Raw genomic sequence first — 17,735 nt, forward strand, 5'->3', positions numbered from 1 at the left:
CATACTGGAAGACTGCCTGGGTGGGCGTCCCTGTGAAGCTACGGCTGCCTCCTGGCCTTCTTTTGGAAATCTCTCTGCTTTTGGTGGGAAAAGGGAGAATCTGATGGCCCACACTCTCTGTAGAAATGGACTAAGGACCGAGGTGGCTGCATAGGGAGAATGGACTTGTTGGATGACTGAGCTTTAGCTGCATTTTCTGCACTAAACTCACCCCCATCCCATGCCCTAGAAGGGTGGCTCCGGTAGAGGTTACATCTCCCAGATGTCTTGGATGTACCGCCTTCCTGTTTACCCACATGAACTTCAGCCCCGAACTGGCATATTCACTGCTCCCCAGACCTGCATTTCATCCCCACCTCTGGCTTTTGCTTCCCCAGTCCCCTGCCTGAATGCTCTGGCCTCGTCTTACCCTACAGCTTGTCTTTCTCAGGGCCCAGCTCCAGGTCTGCCTCCTCAGTGGAGTCTTCCCCGAGGGCTTGGCCTTCTTGGGTCACTTTCTATTTTCGATTCCAGGGGCATTTGTTGTGTGGTTGGGAGCTGATTGTGGTATTTGCCATAGAGTTTCAGGCAGGACTTTGTTTATTGCCTTTTCAGGCAAGCTATGCCAGAACTCCCCACTCAGAGGGCGGGGCAGGCAGGGTAACGTGGCCGACCATGTAAGGGTCTGGATGAGAGGTACAGCCTGGAGCCAGCCGGGAACATGTTCCCCACGACACCATAATTCTTGTGCTCATAAAACATCCTCAGAGGATAAAAAGAAACATGGAAGTCAGTGCTTATTTCTTTGGGAGGGCCCCCATGAGACAAGAAATCTTTCAACTGCAGACTGTCAGGCACCAAGGACCTTAAGAACAGGACGGAGGGAGGCAGGGAGGGCTTAGGGCTGTCACTGAAGCAGGCGATCCTGAGGCAATGCGACGGGCAGAACAATCCACGTGGACGCCGTGTGGACCCGGCACAAGGACAGCAGGCTCATGTCAGTCACACCCACGAACTTCAGACCATCACCGTGTTTTTAGTCCCTAAGCTCCTGGGGCTTCATATCATGTTTTCCTTTCCTCTCTCTCAGCCTGAGTCCCTCCCGTGGGGATCTGCCTGTGCTGCTTCCACTGATACTGTTGAGGCAGACGGCCTCTGTCCCCAACCAACTTCCAGAGAAGAGACTGCGTAACAGCAGAGTGTGAGGGCCACAAGGGAGGGAAAAGGAAGAGGGTAACAACAAGTGATGGAGAAAGCTTAAATCATGCACACAGGCTTCTGATAAGAACTTTATTTCTCAAAAAGGGGGCAAGAATCCAAAGTATTAAAATAATCCTCTAATTTTTGTTTTGGAGGGAGAGGATAGGATGACAAAATAATTCATATAAAAATTTCAAGCACAATGGCTGTAGGTCCTTCATCCTGAAACTTGTACCTCCTGTCTGCAGCTCCAGGTTCCAACCATGTCACAGGTAGTGCCGAGCTCCTGGATCCAGAGGCTTACAGCATCTGGAATGCTTATTTATATTTACTCCACAAATAAATACAAAAGGTCAGTCTTCCTAGTGGAAATGATTCAGTCCATTTTTGTGATTGTTTCTAATGAGAATGCTAAAAAGAGCTGCCTCTCTCTAAATTCCAAATCTTTCCTTTTTGAAGACGACTAAGAGTGTGAAAGAAATGAAATGTGGAGACTTATCAGGTACGACTGGCTCTCATAACAACCACATGCCAAGGGAGACTCTACCTCATTGAGGTGATAAAAGGTAAAAAGCGACCATGATTTTTCCATTGCCTTTTACGTGGGGAAACCGCACCTTTCTGTTTCTATCATGGAAGGGAACTACACTATGTGAGGCAAAGTCCCCCTCTAGCAATTAAGCAAAATCCCTAACCAGAGCGATTATTTGCTAACTTAGAAGGAAAGAAAGAAAAGGGTGAGCTGGAATGCGAGTCCTTCGCCCAGGCTGATGTTGCCACATGGCCCATCAATGCTGAGGGGCACTTTCCAACAGGCAGGCCCTTCCAGGAGGTGGGAGACAAGACCTGGTTCACCCCCCGAGAGGCTTAAGATGAGTTTAACTGTGAAGACTGCTCGGAACATGCCCGGCTCTCCTCTGAATGCTTTCAGTTGGTGTTTCTCTGAGGAATAGGGAGGCTCTCGTGAAGGTACTTTAAACTTCCATGCTCGGAGAAGTCCGAGACCACGTGGTCCTGGCCTCGCAGCAGCCACTTGGTAGTAAGCAGCCCCTCCAGTCCCACTGGTCCCCGGGCGTGGATTCGAGATGTACTGATCCCCACTTCGGCTCCTGTGGAAAAGCACGGATGAGGACATGGCTTTCCCAGCCTCTGCTTCCGGACCGCCCGCCAGGCCCACGTCTCTTCCTTCTCCTCACTTGGCGCCCCCTCTCTGCCCTCTCCTGACCCATCCTCCCTGGGCTAGTCTGACGTCCACTGTCCCCATAAACATGTTCTCTGCTTGCTGTGAGTCACGGTCAGATCCCTTCTTTAATAAAAGAAGAAGGGGCCTGACCGTGGGCCTCTCTTTTGTATTTTATACCCAATCCATTTTGACAATACTACAAGTGCTGTCTCCGATATCTGTCTTGTGCCTGGATTGCGTACCATCATCTGACATTTGGGTATTGTTTCAGGTGTACGACAGTGTACAGAGGTTTCATCTCCCCGAGTATCCTTTAAACCCTAGATGGTAAGGGACATGTTCTAGGTATCCCCTAGAACGCCTAGCTCCTAGGTGCTCATGAGATGGCTGCTGACTACACCAAAGAGTACTTTTCCTTTTCCTCCCTCCTGCTCCCGCCTCAGACGCGGGGCACCGGGGCTCTTCCCGGGTCTGGCTTGGTGTTCTGCACCGTGTGCAGTTGAGGCAGGGCTCCTTTGCTCATCACAACTTCACTGAGCAGGCACTGGGCTGGGACCCGGGGATGAAGTGGTGAACAACTGATGCAATTCATGGAGCTTGTATTCTTGTGGGCAAGGCAGCCAAAGAACAGTTCAACAAATAATTCCATGTGGTGATGGGGTGCAGTGAAGGGTGCTGGCACAGAGACTGTGTGGCAGGGCGGCAGCACCCTGGATAGGGTGGTCAGTGGGAGCCTCCCCGAGGAGGTGCCTTTGGCTGAAACCTGAATGAGAAGGAGCCGGCCAGGGGACAGCAGTGGAGAGCCGGTGCAGGCAGAGAGGACCAAGCAAGGACCCGAATGCAGAGGTGCCTGGGGCAGTGGTTGGCAAGGAGATGGTGACCACTGGCTTCAAATTCTGGGTTAATAGCGTAGAGACCACATGACTTTGGGCAGGTTACCTACCATCTCTTGCTTCAGTTTTTTCTTTTGGAAAAGGAAGAAAATAATAGAATCCATTATGTAGAACTAAGAGAGATAATGCATGTGATGCACTTAGCACGGTGCCGGAAATATAGTAAATGCTCAATAAATATTATCTGTTACTATTATTCATGCATTTCACAGGAATTTAACCCAACCAGAGTCTGAGCTTTTGCTCTGAGCGGCTGATGGAAAGACAATGGAGTGGTCTTTGCTCCTCCCCCATCTTGGACTTTCACTTGAAAGCTGGGCACCTCAGCCCTTACAAGTGTGCTGTTTCTTCTTCAACAAAATTCAATACCCATTTATGATAAAAACCCTCCAGAAAGTAGGCATAGAGGGAACTTTCCTCAACATAATAAAGGCCATATATGACAAACCCACAGCCAACATTGTCCTCAATGGTGAAAAACTGAAACCATTTCCACTAAGATCAGGAACAAGACAAGGTTGCCCACTCTCACCACTATTATTCAACATAGTTTTGGAAGTTTTAGCCACAGCAATCAGAGAAAAAAAACAAATACAAGGAATCCAAATCGGAAAAGAAGAAGTAAAGCTGTCACTGCAGACGACGTGATACTATACATAGAGAATCCTAAAAATGCCACCAGAAAACTACTAGAGCTAATCAATGAATTTGGTAAAGTTGCAGGATACAAAATTAATGCACAGAAATCTCTTGCATTCCTATACACTAATGATGAATAATCTGAAAGAGAAATTAAGGAAACAGTCCCATTTACCAATGCAACAAAAAGCATAAAATACCTAGGAATAAACCTACCTAGGGAGACAAAAGACCTGTATGCAGAAAACTATAAGACACTGATGAAAGTAATTAAAGATGATACCAACAGATGGAGAGATATACCATGTTCTTGGATTGGAAGAATCAATATTGTGAAAATGACTATACTACCCAAAGCAATCTACAGATTCAATGCAATCCCTATCAAATTACCAATGGCATTTTTTACGGAACTAGAACAAATCATCCTAAAATTTGTATGGAGACACAAAAGACCCCAAATTGCCAAAGTAGTCTTGAGGGAAAAAAATGGAGCTGGAGGAATCAGACTCCCTGACTTCAGACTATACTACAAACCTACAGTAATCAAGACAATATGGTACTGGCACAAAAACAGAAACATAGATCAATGGAACAAGATAGAAAGCCCAGAGATAAACCCACGCACCTATGGTCAACTAATCTGCGACAAAGGAGGCAAAGATATACAATGGAGAAAAGACAGTCTCTTCAATAAGTGGTGCTGGGAAAACTGGACAGCTACATGTGAAAGAATGAAATTAGAACAATCCCTAACACTATACACAAAAATAAACTCAAAATGGATTCGAGACCTAAATATAAGACCAGACACTATAAAACTCTTAGAGGAAAACATAGGAAGAATACTCTTTGACATAAATCACAGCAAGATCTTTTTTGATCCACCCCCTAGAGAAATGGAAATAAAAACAAAAATAAACAATGGGACCTAATGAAACCTCAAAGCTTTTGCACAGCAAAGGAAACCATAAACAAGACGAAAAAACAACCCTCAGAATGGGAGAAAATATTTGCAAATGAATCAATGGACAAAGGATTAACCTCCAAAATATATAAACAGCTCATTCAGCTCAATATTAAAGAAACAAACAACCCAATCCAAAAATGGGCAGAAGACCTAAATAGACATTTCTCCAAAGAAGACATACAGATGGCCAAGAAGCACATGAAAAGATGCTCAACATCACTAATTATTAGAGAAATGCAAATCAAAACTACAATGAGTTATCACCTCACACCAGTGACAATGGGCATCATCAGAAAATCTACAAACAACAAATGTTGGAGAGAGTGTGGAGAAAAGGGAACCCTCTTGCACTGTTGGTGGGAATGTAAATTGATACAGCCACTATGGAGAACAATATGGAGGTTCCTTAAAAAACTAAAAATAGAATTACCATATGACCCAGCAATCCAACTACTGGGCATATACCCAGAGAAAACCGTAATTCAAAAAGACACATGCACCCCAATGTTCATTGAAGCACTATTTACAATAGCCAGGTCATGGAAGCAACCTAAATGCCCATCGACAGACGAATGGATAAAGAAGTTGTGGTACATATATACAATGGAATATTACTCAGCCATAAAAAGGAACGAAATTGAGTCATTTGTTGAGACGTGGATGGATCTAGAGACTGTCATACAGAGTGAAGTAAGTCAGAAAGAGAAAAACAAATATCGTATATTAACGCATGTATGTGGAACCTAGAAAAATGGTACAGATGAACCGGTTTGCATGGCAGAAATAGAGACACAGATGTAGAGAACAAACGTATGGACACCAAGGGGGGAAAACTGTGGTGGGGTGGGGATGGTGGTGTGCTGAATTGGGCGATTGGGATTGACATGTATACACTGATGTGTATAAAATTGACGACTGATTAAAAAAAAAAAAAAGAACATGGAATACAAAGATCAGTGCAAGTGATGTGATAACTAAATCAAACCCCAACACAACAGAAACAGGGAACTAAAAATAAAGAGTCCAATGACTAAGAATAACTGAGCAAAATTCCCTTTAGTAACCTTTAACAATTCAGTGAGAACTATTTCTCTAGGCAGTTCTCTATTCAAATGTTCAGGGGGATTAAAATGTTTTAAGTAGTTGAAATAATTCTCAGATGTGCCATAAATGCCTTATTGGAGCTTTGTAAAATGGTACCCCTGAAAACCAGCAACTGTCTGAGAACTCCTTATACTACTGGGGGATGGAGAATTTATAACTAATGACAGAAGCGGGGAGGGTGTCTTCCTGAAGCTTTTTATTTCAAAGTCTGCTTTAGAAGTCAACCTTGCACCTCTGGGCTTATCTGTTTGTTTCTGATGCTCATACGTCAGCCCAGCATAGGTACTAACACCTTTTTTTGTCCTGTCCTCAGGGTGGATTCCTAGCTCTGAGGCAACCTGGCTGTGTCCCTCTGAAGGAGTAAGTCTGCAGCGGCAGTGTTCTCACGGGACCTTGGCATGCACACCTGTCATAACCCATGCATGCGGACACACTGTGGTCTGCTGTACGTGGCAGAGTCCAGGCTCTGGACTCACGGAAGTCTGGGTCTGAACACCAGCTGCATGACTTTGGGCAAGTTACTTCATTTCTTTGAATCTCAGTATCCTCATCTATGAAAAAGGAAATACAAGTACCTACCTTCTTAGCATGTGAAACGCCTAGAACACAGGACTTCTACCAGTTCATGGTAGCTGTTATCATTCTCTCTCATAAACCAACCTTCCCTCGGCATGTCTGCATCATCTTGATCATGCACGTGACTGTAAAGGCCAGGTGTCTCCTCCACCCTCACCATGCTCCTTGGGGCCACACAGTGATTCACAAGGGACTCCTTTCTCGCCGACCACACTCTTTCTTACCCAGTCCGAAGCGGTAGCCATCAGAGAAGCGAGTGCTGGCGTTCCAGAACACACAGGCACTATCCACGTGCTGGAGGAAGAACTCTGCTGTCTTCTCTGCAGCATAAAGGGAAGAAACTGAGTTAGGATGGCCCAGGGAGAACATCCCTGCTTCCAGCCACTCAACAGGGCCTGACTGGGGCAGGGCCCAGGCCCCTGAGGTGCTTCCCCACATATTAAACATGCAGACTTGTGAAAAATCTAAAACAGAAAGAAAGCAAACCAGCTTCATCAGTCCTATTGTTGAAGGAGTAGGTACCTGGGAAAGACTGGGTTGGAATCCAGATCTCCCTGCAGACGTACTCTCAGTGCTGCACTGGCTTGTTTATACTATCTGTTTATAGGCTCTGAGTCAAATGCCAAAGTCTCAACTCAAACTCCACACCCACCAGCTGGGTGACTGTGGACAGGCTTCTGAACCTCTCTGTGCCTGAGTACAATGAGGACTGACAATATTACGCAGCTCCCAGGCTTGCAGAGAGGGTAAAATGAACCGACAGCCATGGAGCACTCATCCCAGAGCCTAGCAGATGGCAAGTGCTCAAGTATTAACTGTTTTCACTGGTGGTGCTGCGATTCCCCAGTAAACTGACTGGAAGTTCCCTGAGGGGGCCATGCTGGCATCCTTTACCATCGGGCCTCCATGCCTGACACCCAGGCTCACCTGTGGAGGGAGTGAGTGACTGTGGAGAGTTGGTTTTGCCCTAAACTAGTTGGTTCTGTGCTTAACCTCCTGAGCCTTGATTTCCTCAGCTGTAAAATGGGTTTATTCCAGCAACCTGGAAAGACTGCTGCATGGATTAAATGGTAACGCCTCTCACACAGAGTGAGCCATGTTTAAAGTGGAGCGAATCATCTCTTCCCTGCCTCACCCCTCGGGGCCACTGTGACAACACAGCGAGATAACAGATGTAAAAGCACTCAGCAAACCAGCAAGTGCCGCCCACACCAGGCACTGTTATCAGTCCACTGAGATTACGTTCTCCTGCAGGCTAAGAGGGGCCGGGAGGAGCAGGGTCAGCTTGGAGATCAAGGCAGAAAACGCAGACCCCGTGTGCTGCAGCCCCTGCACACTTACCATTCTCTGTGACGATGACGTCCGTGTGGGAGCTGCCGTACTTGTGGATGTGGTCGATGGCCTCCTGCACGCTGTCCACCACTTCAATGCACAGTTCCAGGTCCCCGTACTCAGTTCGGAGGGACTTCACTTCGGAGGGGCTGAAGGTCAGATAGGAGGCGAACTTGGGGCCTGCGTGAATCTTCACCTGGGACACAGGAAGTCGGGGCAACAACATAAACACAGCAGAGAGAGGCAACGCACACTCCTCCCTCTGGGATCCAACAGCAGGATGAGCCCGAAGATGATGAGTCCGGGGCGCCTGTGGCCTGGAAACTAAACCAGTCCGTGCTTCCCTTTAGAGGCAGCCTTCCACCCTCCAGGATGCTCTGCTTTGGGAAATGCTGACGGCCACCTGTCAGCAGTGGGACCCCAGTAAAACTGGAGTAGGGACTTAAGCAGGAAGCCTCTGAATGTGAAGAATGTGCAAGGCATTTAATGGGCTATTGACATAAGCCCTTGACTGCTGGCATTTTACTAAAACGAACACGTGACTAGAAAAATCCCATTCCCAGCCTGTGGGACTTAGGCATTGGACTCAGATGGAAAGAGGGAGATGCCACAAACACACTTCTACTCCCTCTGCCCTGGAGAAGTCCTAGGCGTGCTTTAGAGGAAAACAGTACTTGGTTGGAAACCACTTCAAACTGTGGTTAGTCGTTAGATTTCTGACTTTGTCAGTCTGGCCCCATTTCCAGGTTCAGCTCAGGTCCAGATTCTGGGGCTAATCCTGCTTCTGGCTGGAGGAAGTTAAGGACGCTGAGGCTGGTCACTGGGGACCCCAGTCACAGTGTGATCCCACTCAGGCCTTGTTCTCCGAGACCTTCCCAGGGCAGCGTTCACGCCTTGATTCTTTAGGGCCAAGCTCTTGACTTGGCTCAAATCACAACAAGCCACATTTGTCATGTCCTTGTTGCTCCCAAGGCCCTGAATGGTTTCCTATCTGGGACCACACTTCCTCCAGGCCTGGGGTCCAACCATGTTCCCCAGGGGCTGGAACCCCACCCATGTGCAAGTCGTCCTCTGGTGTACTTCCTGCACTACAAGGTGCTGAAGTACACACACCGGCTCATTCTGACTTGAGGAATTTCAAGGCAAAGCTGAGGATGACTGAGGATATTGTGGGTTTGTCTGAATCAGAACTGGGGGTTCTATTCCTGGATACAGGAGAGCTTTCGTCCTGTCCAGTCCAGGCCAGTGTGGTGCCTGGCATATACGTCAGCACTCAAACAGGCCACTAGTGGAAGGTCAGGCCCCAAACATAAGTAATCATGTGATCTAACTCCCTTATAATTTGTGGGGTACATTTATTTTCATTTTCCAAACTGGGACCATGCCACATTTATAAGCTGACTGAAGTCTTCCTTTTCAGCAAAAGGATGGAAGGGAAGAGACACATGTTCAGGGTCAAAGCAACCAAGACCAGCAGTCACTTTCTCTACTGCTGTGCTAGTTTACATAATTCTGACATCAGATATTAAAGCTTAAAATGCATCCTGACAGAAAATTTAAGATTGTCCAGTTTCACCTGGAGAACATCTATCTTTCTTGCAATCAGGAATTTAGGATGGAGCATACATTTATATTCAAAACTTACTGGCACTGGTGGTTTATAATCTTAATGACATGGTAAGAAAATAATCCAGAGAGGACATTATACAAACTGCTCACTCCCAAATATCACTGTATTAATAAGCACATTAATATTGGTAACTGAAGACATCTGTGGAGGAGCGGCTATATATAAATTTTTGGTTTGAAAACATTTCTGCACCATCTTTTCAAATCAAATCCAAACAAGAACGTGTGTTCAGAAACATAAACTTTATGCCGCCTGAATAAGAGGTGGCAGGAAAGAGTCCATTCAGTGGGCTGCCATGTGACCTGCTTTATCTTTGAACACTCTTAACACTGAACACACACCACTTTGGAATGAAGCTATTTGTGTATGGGTTTCTTCCATCCACTAGACTGTCAGAGGCAAAGGCATGCCTTACTCACTGTGTACTCAGCACAGAACTTTGTATATGGCAGATGCTCAAAAATATTGCTTCTCACATTTCCTTAAATGGTATGGCAGCTGCTCCCAGTCTGATGCCACAGGCTTCTAAATCTCGGGAGGGAAGACAGGAAGTGATGGACTTGTCCTACCTGTTCCACTCTCAGCATGTCAATGATCTGGTCAAATAATGGCGTTCTCAGCAGATCTCGGTGGATTAACAGAGTCTCTAAAGCATTACAGGCGGCTGGATATTCGCATTTAGAGTCTCTAACTGACAGAGGAGGACAAAAAGTTGTTTCTATTAACATGATCCAGAGCCACCGAGGACATGACAAATATTTTGCCCGCATAAAACAGGGGACACCACTGAGCTCACCTAGTCTGGTGACCTTGTCGACACTGGCCTCTGAATCCACGTACATGTGGCAGATGCCTTCACTGTGCCCCATCACTGGAATGCCCTTAGCAGCTTTCTGGATGTTTCTGACCAGCTGAGAGGAGCCGCGTGGAATGATTAGATCTATCATTTTGTCTAGGCGGCAAAGATCTTCCACTTCTTCTCTGGTATTCACCTGAAAAGGCAGAGAATAAAAGATAAAGATGACATCTTCCGACTACACAAAATATGGAAGTAGCAGCATCCCTTTCACAGATAAATGTCTGTATCTCCTGAGAACTAAGTTTGATGCTCTGAAAACTTATTCCAAAAACAAGATTAAGGAACATCCCTGGTGGTCCAGTGGTAAAGAATCTGCCTTCCAATGCAGGGGATGTGGGTTTGATCTCTGGTCAGGGAACTAAGATCCCACATGCCGCGGGGCAACTAAGCCCATGTGCCCCAACTACTGAGCTCACGCACCGCAACAAGAGAGCCCGTGTGCCACAAACTACAGAGCTCACGTGCCCTGGAGCCTACGTGCCACAACTACAGAGAGAAAACCTGCACGGCACAACTAGAGAGAAGCCCGCGTGCTGCAACTAGAGAGAAACCCGAGCAGACCGCGCGCCATAGTGAAAAGATCCCACATGTCTCAACACAGATCCCATGTGCCACAACTAAGACACGACACAGCCAAAAAAAAAAAAACACAAGGAAAATAAATAAATAAATATTCAAAACAAAAACAAGATTAAGTTCCTGATCACGGGAATTGAAAGTTGTCCAGCAAATGCTTATCAAACTCTACACATTAGGTCCTGTGCTCTGCGTTACAAAACATGCAGGACAGGGTCCCTGCCCTCGAAGAACTCAGAGTCTGGTAGGGAAGACAGGACTACCCTATGACTAGCCATAACACAGGACAGACACTTTTAAGATGCTAGAAGAGGTACAACGTGCTATCTCTGGGAGTTCGAGGAGGTACAGAGCACGGCAGGCTGTGAAGGTCACAGAAGGAAGTGGCTGCGCCGTTGGCTCTCTAATCACAGCCTAGTGACATGCTGCTCTTGTTAGGGAGTCACGGTTCGCCACGACTTCTGCCGACAACCTCTACCCTGGGACGCTGGCTGGAGTGACTAAAGCGCTTGTGTTAGAGCTCTGAGATTATGGGCATTTTTTCCTTCCTCTTGATTTTTAACTTTCCCCCATATGGACATGTTACTCACAAGAGAAGTACAAATATACATGTACAAGAAGGTTCATGGCAACTTTAATCTGCATTGCACCAAACCAGAAACAACCCAAATGTTCATCGACAGAAGAAAGGATAAGCTGTAGTACATGCATATAAATGGAATACTACACAGCAATAAAAAAGGGAAAAGTACTGCTAGATGCAACAGTGAGGATGAATCTCATGGACATGAGAAAGAAATACCTGAACAAAAGAAATACAGATAAAAGAGTGCGTTTTGTATTATTTCACTTATATGAAGTTCAAGAATAGGCAAAAGAAATTGAATGTGAAGAAAGTAAAAAGAGAGTGGTTTCCTGGTGGTGGGGTGGGGCCTGCTGATGGGGAAGGGCACAAGGGAGACTTCGGGGTACGGGAAATAGTCTGTATGTTGATGCGGGGGGTGGTTATATGAGTGTATATACGCGGACACAATTACAGAGCTGTTCACATGTGATTAGGGTACTTTATGTATGTTATACATCAATAAGAAGGAGGAGAAGGAGGAAATCTGTCGAATTAAACTAGGGTATAGAGCAGCTGGGATCTGAACCCCTACAGCCTGTGCTCTTTCTACCCACTATGTCACTGTAAGAATAACCCAGCTTCTTGTCAGGGAGCATGTAACGAGGCAGGTTCGTAGACACCCTCCTAGCAGCCAACGGAATCCTGGAATGTTGGAGTGAGTGGGCCTCAAGGGAAAAAGAGAAGGATCTGGAGTCAGCCTAGGTCCAAATCTAAACTCTGGGTGATTCTGGCTAAGTTATTTTACCAATGAGCTTATTTTTCTTCCATCTATAAAATGGACCTAATAATTTTTCTCACAGGGTTGTTATGAGGATTAAATGAGATAATGGATGCAAGTGCCTTGCCCACAGTAGGTACTCAAACTATCTAGTACTTCAAAACCTCCACTGGACGGTTGAGGAGAGTGACACAATGGTTAAAATAATGACCATAATAATAATAGTGTTAACAGCATGACCTCATACTTACAAGCTGCATGACAGTTTCTGACAAACTTTCATAAAATGTATCTGTCTGACTTGGCCTAAATCACTACCAGTGAGCAGAACCCAGGCCTCACTCACAGTCTGGGTCTGGTATTCCTGCTGCCTGTGACCTTAAGAATGAAGGGCTAACAGGCATTCTTGTAAATCAACAGTACCAGGACACAGCTGTATGAGAGGGACCTTCCTGAGCCACTTAAGACCCATCTGGGTCAAGGCAGCCCTACCATTGTCTAATGTCACAGGCACACTGGACCTGTTGCTCCTCCAATCAAACCTGCCTGTACTGGCTCGGCCTTATGTGGCCTAAGCTTTGCTTCAAACACCCAGAGACCTGACCTGGCCCCTCTGGGCCTGACCTGGCTCATTCCCAGGGACCCACCAGCTGTACAGCCTCCTTGACTCCATGGATGGAGAGGGCCTCCTGGGTCAGGAGGTGAAGAATCCGGTTGCTGTGTGAGGCCTCCTTCCCTCCTTTGAGTAACAAGCCATTACCACTTGCGATAGCCAAGGCTGCCACCTGCAGATCAAAGAGGAGAGCAATGAACCAAAGGGAAAAAGCAGTAAAAGTAATGGTAACATTAGCACTCGCTGAGCACATTTCCTGTGCCAAGCACTGTTAATCACTTTGTAAGGCCTACCGTGTTTAATCTTCACAACATTCCAGTGAATTAAGTACCTGTTTTACCCTCTGCTTTACACATAAGGACACTGAAGCACAGAGAAGTTGGTGACGCCCCAAGGTCACACAGCTTATAAGCGGCAGAGCTGGGGGCCTTGACTCCAGAGCCAAAGCCCCGGATCTTAGGAACTATACTGTACAGCTTCCTTAGCACCATTACACTGTAACCTGAGTTGAGTGCCCAGGGTCACATGGGCACTCCCCTCTCTGGCCACGGTGGAGGACAGGTGCTCAGCGGCCTCCTGACTCAGGTGTTGTTCCACCTGACTCAGGCTGGGCGGCATCTCTGGCCACATCCTACCCTGGCCCTGCCATTGTTCCAAGAGCTCTAACGGCTGTGCTGAGACCCTGGAGAGGACTAGAGCTGCCAGCCCCTGGACAGCCGCGGCAGAGGCTGCTGGGAGGAAGAAGCAGGCCATCCAGGAGGAGGGTTAGTTACCCTCTTAGAGCCAAGAGCTAATGACACTCACCTGAGCATCCAAGGCCTGAAGCTGAACTTTCTGAATGCTCTCAGGATGAATGAAAATCTTCCCATTTTCGTAATGTATCAAAAGAAACTTTAAAAAACTTGCTTGAACACGTTAATCTCCAGATTAATGGTTCTTAATCCTTTTTTGTTTTTGTTGCTCATGAACCCCTTACAAAAATTATGTCAACTTTTCCCAGATAAATGCACAAACACACAGCATTCTACATATAACTTTTAGGATTCATGGATTCTGTGATGCCATGCGAGGAACCTCAGCTGTAACTGGCTGAAGAGGAAACCTTTCCCTCATGAAGCATTCGCTAGTATGGATAAAAGGTAGTAGAGAAAACTTCATGGACACGGCCTGTAGAGAGACTTAGGACTCACTTCTACCAGCTGATGGGAGTTCTGCAGTTATCTCTGGGGGTTCTCTGTGAGACAGATATGCAGCCAGAAAGGGGCTGAGGACAGACCCCAAAGGTATGGGAGTCCCTTGGTGGACCAGCTGGTTTTAGGTCATGTCAGGGAATAGCCTCCACAGAGCATGTGGGACTCCCATGGTCACCTATGCCCTAGGGTAAAAAGGTACTGGTTTTTTGTTTTATTTATTTATTTAATGTTTTTATTTTTGAAATTTATTATTATTTATTTATAATTTATTTTTTATTTTTTAATTAATTAATTTTTTATTTTAATTAATTAATTAATTTAGTTAGTTAGTTAGTTATGGCTGGCTGGCTGGCTGGCTGGCTGGCTGGCTGGCTGTGCTGGGTCTTCGTTGCTGCCTGCTGGCTTTCTCTAGCTGCAGCGAGCGGGGGCTACTCTTCGTGCGGTGTGCAGGTTTCTCATTGCAGTGGCTTCTCTTGTTGCAGAGCCCGAGCTCTAGGCACGTGGGCTCAGTAGTTGTGGCTTGCAGGCTCTAGAGCGCAGGCTCAGTAGTTGTGGCGCACGGGCTTAGTTGCTCCGCGGCATGTGGGATCTTCCCAGACCAGGGATTCAACCCGTGTCCCCTGCAATGGCAGGCGGATTCTTAACCACTGTGTCACCAGGGCAGTCCCTTTTGTTTGTTTTTAAATAGAATCTCTCTGTGAGACTTTGGGGCTAGTGCAAAGAAAAAGCGGGTATCATCCTACCGGACAGTCCAGTGGGGAAGTGGTTCCAGATTTCTGGGAGAGAATTTAGGGCAATGAGCAAGACCACCCTCTAATACCACCTTATACTTCAGAGCATGGCCACTTGGCAAAACCTCTGCCACATGGTTTTGCCTCAATTAGCCTGTGATTTGTCAGATTTCTTAAAGGGGGTCACATGCTAGTTTCCATTAACTACTGAAAGTTCTTCTTCCTAAGAGATGTACCTACAGGAAGCCATCCGCGACACTGATAATAAATGGGTCTTTTTCACATGGGTAAAACCAGCTATTAGATGAATGAGCCTGCAGTAGGTTAGCAGGGACTCTGTGGTCAGGGAACAACGTGCTCCAGTGAGCTAAGTTTTTGTTTTTGTTTCTGGCCGCAATGCACGGCATGTGGGATCTTAGTTCCCCGACCAGGGACTGAACCCGCACACCCTGCAGTGGAAGTACAGAGTCTTTACCACTGGACCACCAGGGAAGTCCTAAGTTTTTTGGAAATGTACTCCCGTGTCATGGCATGGGAGATTCATCTGGGCTCAAGGCCCAGCTCCATGCTTACAAATGTCACAGGAAAACTAACTTCTATAAGCTTCGGTTTCTTCAACTGTAAAATGGACACATGAATTACCTTTTTTAGAATTACCAGAAAAATCAGAAACACAAATTGCCTTAAGCGCAACCTGAGAATAAAGTCTAAAAAATTACCTCTGGGGGAAGGAAGGAAGGAAGGAAGGAAGGGAGGGAGGGAGGGAGGGAAGGAGGGAGGGGGGGAGGGAGGAAAGGAAAGAAAAGAAAGATATCTTCGGGAGATTTATCTGAGTCCTGAAAAGAAGCTCTTCCTCCAATTCCCCAACCTAATGGCAGGCATTAGTCACATACCTGGGGTAGACAGTCAGGGCGAGATTCAAAGATGACCAGTAGAACTCCAATTGGGACAGTCACTTGTTCGAGCTCCAAGTCTTTGGCAATTCGGGTCCGGCGCAAAACCCGCCCCACGCTGTCCTGTGAGGAGGCTGCGATCTGCCGTAGACCGATAGCCAGGCTGTTCAGTTTAGACGTGGAGAGGCTCAAACGTTTCAGCAGAGGAGCTGCGAGTCTCCCTGAAGAGGTGTGAAGAGCACATGATGAAGCAGTAGACCTGGGCGGGCTATGGCTGTTTTCCTGAACACATGGCACTGTGTTAGGAACAGACATGGAACTCAGGGGGTCTCAGGTAGACAAGGACATGTCATTTACACAGCTTTTCTGGGAGGAGCAGTTGGGCAGTATACATCATCATGTAAAGGTGTGGACACCCACACCCTTGGTGCCAGCAATTTCAGTTCCAGGAATTTATCATTTGCATCAGCAAACCTGCATGTAGTGAGGATACTTATCACAGCATTTTTATTATAGTGGGAAACTGGATTCTACCTATAGATTCAGCCAATGGGCTACAATGCAGTTACTATAAATAAATATCTATATTTACTGATATGGAAAGCTGTCCAGGATGTAGTTTGTGAAAAAGGCAAACTATAAAACAGCATGTATGACATCACCCTAGTTATCACACATTGCATATACATGTGCAGAGAGATGTCGGAAAGCATCAAGAACAGTGATGATCTCTGCCTATCTTTCTGCGTTATTTTAATTTTTTATAACGAGTGAATTACTTTTATAAGCAGAAGTAATAAAGATGTTTTCTTTTGAAATAAAAACTTAAATAGAATTATAGTAAGTTCATATACAGAATTTTCTTTAAATTTGCATATAACAGCATGCACAGTGTGATTATCTCTCTCTCCACACACACAAAGACACACAAACTCAGGAAAACCATTTGCAATCACAGGCTAGGCCTGTGAGCCACAACTACTGAGCCTGCGCGTCTGGAGCCTGTGCTCCGCAACGGGAGAGGCTGCGGCGGTGAGAGGCCCGCGCACCGCAATGAAGAGTGGCCCCTACTTGCCACAACTAGAGAAAGCCCTCGCACAGAAACGAAGACCCAACACAACCATACATACATACATACATACATAAATAAAAAGAATGTAAGCAGACAAGAATATCATTAAAAAAAAAAAATTAAAAAAAAATGATGTATACAGTATGTAATTTCTTCCATAACCATCTTGACTTTAGGCAGACTATGATATAAGAATTATTAGTAAAACAAAGAATAAGACCCAAAATAAATCTCTCTATAACTAAGTTGCCTGGTCTTTACCTTCTGCCTCCTCCAAGTCTTTTTTGTTGGCTAACAGGATCTCATCTCGCTGGTCCGTCAACAGATCAGCCAGATGATGGATAATCTCTGCTCTCTAGGAAAAAAGGTAAAACACTGAAACAAATAAGCAAACATGTTACCCCATAAAGAACGCACACCACACTTTTAAACCTACTCTTCTGAGTGTGCCAGGCCTTGCTCCTAAATCCCAGTCATCAACGACTGAAACCTCCTTAGTTCACTCATTCGTTTCCCACCACTGCTCCCCTCATTTTTCCTTCCTCTCTCACTACTAACCTCCCCATTTCGTCTCACTTTTCTTCCTCTTTTACCACTCTTGATCATGATGATTAGCAAACCACAGCCTTGTGGTGGGGGAGAGGGCGTGATGAATTATTCAGTTTGTCCATGAGACAGGTGCCAGCACTTTGAATCAGCATGACATACACATCTCACCTATTTAATAGCACCAGCTGTAAAGCTGATTTCCCAGGTAAGTTTTTGCATCTAGTTCTTCTTTTTCTACAATTATTTATTAAAAATGAATTCAGTCAAAGGGGAAAAACCCAGTCCTGGATGCTGGAGGAGACCCCAATCCTTACCCACCTAGATGAGGAAACATGGCAAATCAGAGTAGTGATTACTAAAGGAGTAAAAGAAGTGATTTAATAGAGAGAGAAGCTAGGGT

General features: G+C 46.0%; 1 protein-coding gene across 2 annotated transcripts in view; it reads right to left on the bottom strand.

The window, feature by feature from the left end:
• Positions 1-1,255: 1,255 nt before the first annotated feature.
• Positions 1,256-17,735, bottom strand: part of ALDH18A1 (aldehyde dehydrogenase 18 family member A1) — a 46,816-nt gene continuing 30,336 nt past the window's right edge. For both annotated transcript variants that reach the window (XM_082406521.1, XM_082406522.1), the window contains exons 11-18: positions 17,048-17,141; positions 15,715-15,935; positions 12,932-13,069; positions 10,303-10,498; positions 10,076-10,197; positions 7,886-8,072; positions 6,769-6,864; positions 1,256-2,288 (exon numbers count right to left, since the gene is read on the bottom strand). In XM_082406521.1, coding sequence (XP_082262647.1) covers positions 2,107-2,288; positions 6,769-6,864; positions 7,886-8,072; positions 10,076-10,197; positions 10,303-10,498; positions 12,932-13,069; positions 15,715-15,935; positions 17,048-17,141 — 1,236 coding nt within the window. In that variant the 3' untranslated portion in view covers positions 1,256-2,106. The remainder of the gene's footprint in view (positions 2,289-6,768; positions 6,865-7,885; positions 8,073-10,075; positions 10,198-10,302; positions 10,499-12,931; positions 13,070-15,714; positions 15,936-17,047; positions 17,142-17,735) is intronic.

The sequence above is a fragment of the Balaenoptera borealis genome, assembly GCF_965194805.1.
Source record: "Balaenoptera borealis genome assembly, chromosome: 10".
NCBI lineage: Eukaryota > Metazoa > Chordata > Mammalia > Artiodactyla > Balaenopteridae > Balaenoptera > Balaenoptera borealis.